This window comes from Hippocampus comes, unplaced genomic scaffold (assembly GCF_001891065.2).
Source record: "Hippocampus comes isolate QL1 unplaced genomic scaffold, H_comes_QL1_v1.1 scaffold122, whole genome shotgun sequence".
NCBI classification, from domain to species: Eukaryota; Metazoa; Chordata; class Actinopteri; order Syngnathiformes; family Syngnathidae; genus Hippocampus; species Hippocampus comes.
In genome coordinates, this window is record NW_017842059.1 from 5,430,708 (window position 1) to 5,432,954 (window position 2,247).

Here is a 2,247-nt window from a genome sequence, read left to right on the forward strand (position 1 = left end):
TGAAAGTTGATGCAGATGTGGATATGTTTTCTGGTTCCATTTCCAATATTGTAAAGGGTCTTGTTTTCTGGGTGTGTTTGCTTCTGACAGGCAGCGTTGGACTTCAATTATGGAGGATCTCGCAATTATAAGATAAAACGAATAAAGCAACTGTAAGGCTCTTTAACTGACTATCATATGTATAACAGGTCATTCACTTGATGAACTGATAAAGTGGGTGCAATGCGCCACCGTAAAAAAAATGTATGTACAGTAACAGTAAACAATGCTCAAAGGAGAAAAAGATTTACCAAGATCAAAATTATTCCACACTGGGGAAAACTTCTTAGAACGATCCATAATTTCGCAAAGCTCCAGCCAACAAACCCACGACATGTTGATACAGTTTCTGTCCTTATAAACACACTTTGGCGCAGCATATTCAAACGAGTCAGTTCCTGTATTGGTCACGTGATTCTTTCTTAAAGCAATACACGCACCGATACGGGGTTTCACTCTTGAGCTCTCGGCACTGTGCTGACGCACCAGTGTCGCTCGTCCCATCACTACCGCTGACAACAGGTTATGGGCCCAGGAAACCCCGGCTGAAGAAAGTTTGAGCCGCTGAGAAGAGTGACAAACTGCGAACTCGGCGAAGAGGTTAGCGTAGCTTAGCTTTTAGCTGCTAACAGTGCTACCTCGTGGTGCTATCCTAGGCTACCATAGAAGGTATGGAGCGGTCAAACCACGGGTCAAGCAGATGGTCACGTTTGACTTTTAACGGAGATGAGAAACACTATGAGCTCTGGGAAACAACATTTTTGGCCTACTTGCGGCTACAGGGGCTCAAAGAGACTATTTTGAGCGAAAATCCGCAGTTTGTTGACGTTGATGAAGAGGCTAAGGACAAGGAACAGAACGGGATGGCCTATGCAGAGCTGATACAGTTTTTAGATGACAAAAGTCTAGGCCTGGTCATGCGCGAAGCTGCAGATGATGGGAGAAAAGCCCTGAAGATGCTTCGAGAGTACTATGCAGGTAAAGGGAAACCTCGCTTAATAAACCTGTATTCTGAACTGACAAGTCTGCAGATGGGAAGCAAGGAAAGCGTAACAGATTTTGTGATTAGGGCAGAGACTATCATCACGGCGCTAAGAAATGCAGAGGAAGTCATGAGTGATGATCTACTCATAGCAATGGTGTTGAAAGGACTTCCAGAATCCTTCAAACCTTTTGCAGTGCATGTGACACAGAGTGAAGAAAAGTTAAAATTTGCTGACTTTAAAACAAGACTGCGACCATATGAAGACGCCGAAAAACTCTGCGCTCAGGTGTCAGATAATGTAATGAAAGTGAACGTGAAAGATAACACTCCAAGGGGCGACAACAAAAACAAAATGGCGGATATGGTGTGCTTTAAGTGCGGTGAAAAAGGGCACAAAGCAAGAGGATGCCAAAGAAGACAGTGGTGCAGTTATTGCAACAGTTCAACGCACAGAGATGCAAACTGCAGACGTCGACCGAAGAGTGAACAAGCTAGACAGGCTGCACAGGGAGAGGGCAACAAGTCGTATGCTTTCTTGACCAAGGACCGGGAAGCGGACATCGTTCCAAGATGTCGTGTGAAGATGAAAGGCCTAATGGTGGACACGGGTGCTACATCCCACATCATCACAGATGAGACGAAGTTCAAGAGCTTCGATGAGACCTTCAAGGCTGACACACACTATGTTGGGCTAGCAGATGGAACCAAGTGCCAAGGCGTGGCGAAACGGCGGGGAGAAGCAGAGGTGATCCTCATCGACAGCAAAGGACACCACCATACAGCAACGTTGAGGAATACACTGTTCATCCCTTCATATCCACAGGACATTTTCTCTGTCAAGGCTGCGACGGCAAGTGGAGCAACAGTGATTTTCAACGAAGGAAAGGACATGGTGAAAATGAGTGACGGTACAGTATTCCCCATCAATGTGCAGAACAATCTTTACTACCTATCTACTGTATACGAGGGTATTGACAAGTGCAAAGATTGTTTGATTTACAAACGTGGCACGAGATTCTCGGCCAGTGCAATTACAGTGATGTGCAAAAGTTGACAAAAGTGGTTGATGGTATGGTAATCAAAGGGAAATGTGAAAACCCTGTATCACCATGCGAAGTGTGTATTCAAGGGAAGTTTGTGCAAACCAGAAATAGAGAGCCGGATGCAAAAGCAACAGAGGTGTTAGGCTTAGTGCATACAGATCTGGCAGGACCTATAGATCC

At 45.3% G+C, this 2,247-nt stretch overlaps 1 protein-coding gene across 1 annotated transcript; it reads left to right on the forward strand.

The window, feature by feature from the left end:
* Positions 1 to 624: 624 nt before the first annotated feature.
* Positions 625 to 2,011, forward strand: LOC109510950 (uncharacterized). The gene is made up of 2 exons (XM_019861656.1): positions 625 to 1,714; positions 1,765 to 2,011. The coding sequence occupies exons 1-2, from the start codon at positions 711 to 713 to the stop codon at positions 1,928 to 1,930; spliced, it is 1,170 nt and encodes a 389-aa protein (XP_019717215.1). The 5' UTR covers positions 625 to 710; the 3' UTR covers positions 1,931 to 2,011.
* Positions 2,012 to 2,247: the final 236 nt, after the last annotated feature.

What these genes read in the sequence shown, in the direction of transcription:
- LOC109510950 (XM_019861656.1), top strand. Translation starts at nt 711, where the DNA reads ATGGAGCGGTCAAACCACGGGTCAAGCAGATGGTCACGTTTGACTTTT. An exon ending in GCTGACACACACTATGTTGG is followed by an intron (nt 1,715 to 1,764) that starts GCTAGCAGATGG and finishes GGCGGGGAGAAG; the next exon opens with CAGAGGTGATCCTCATCGAC.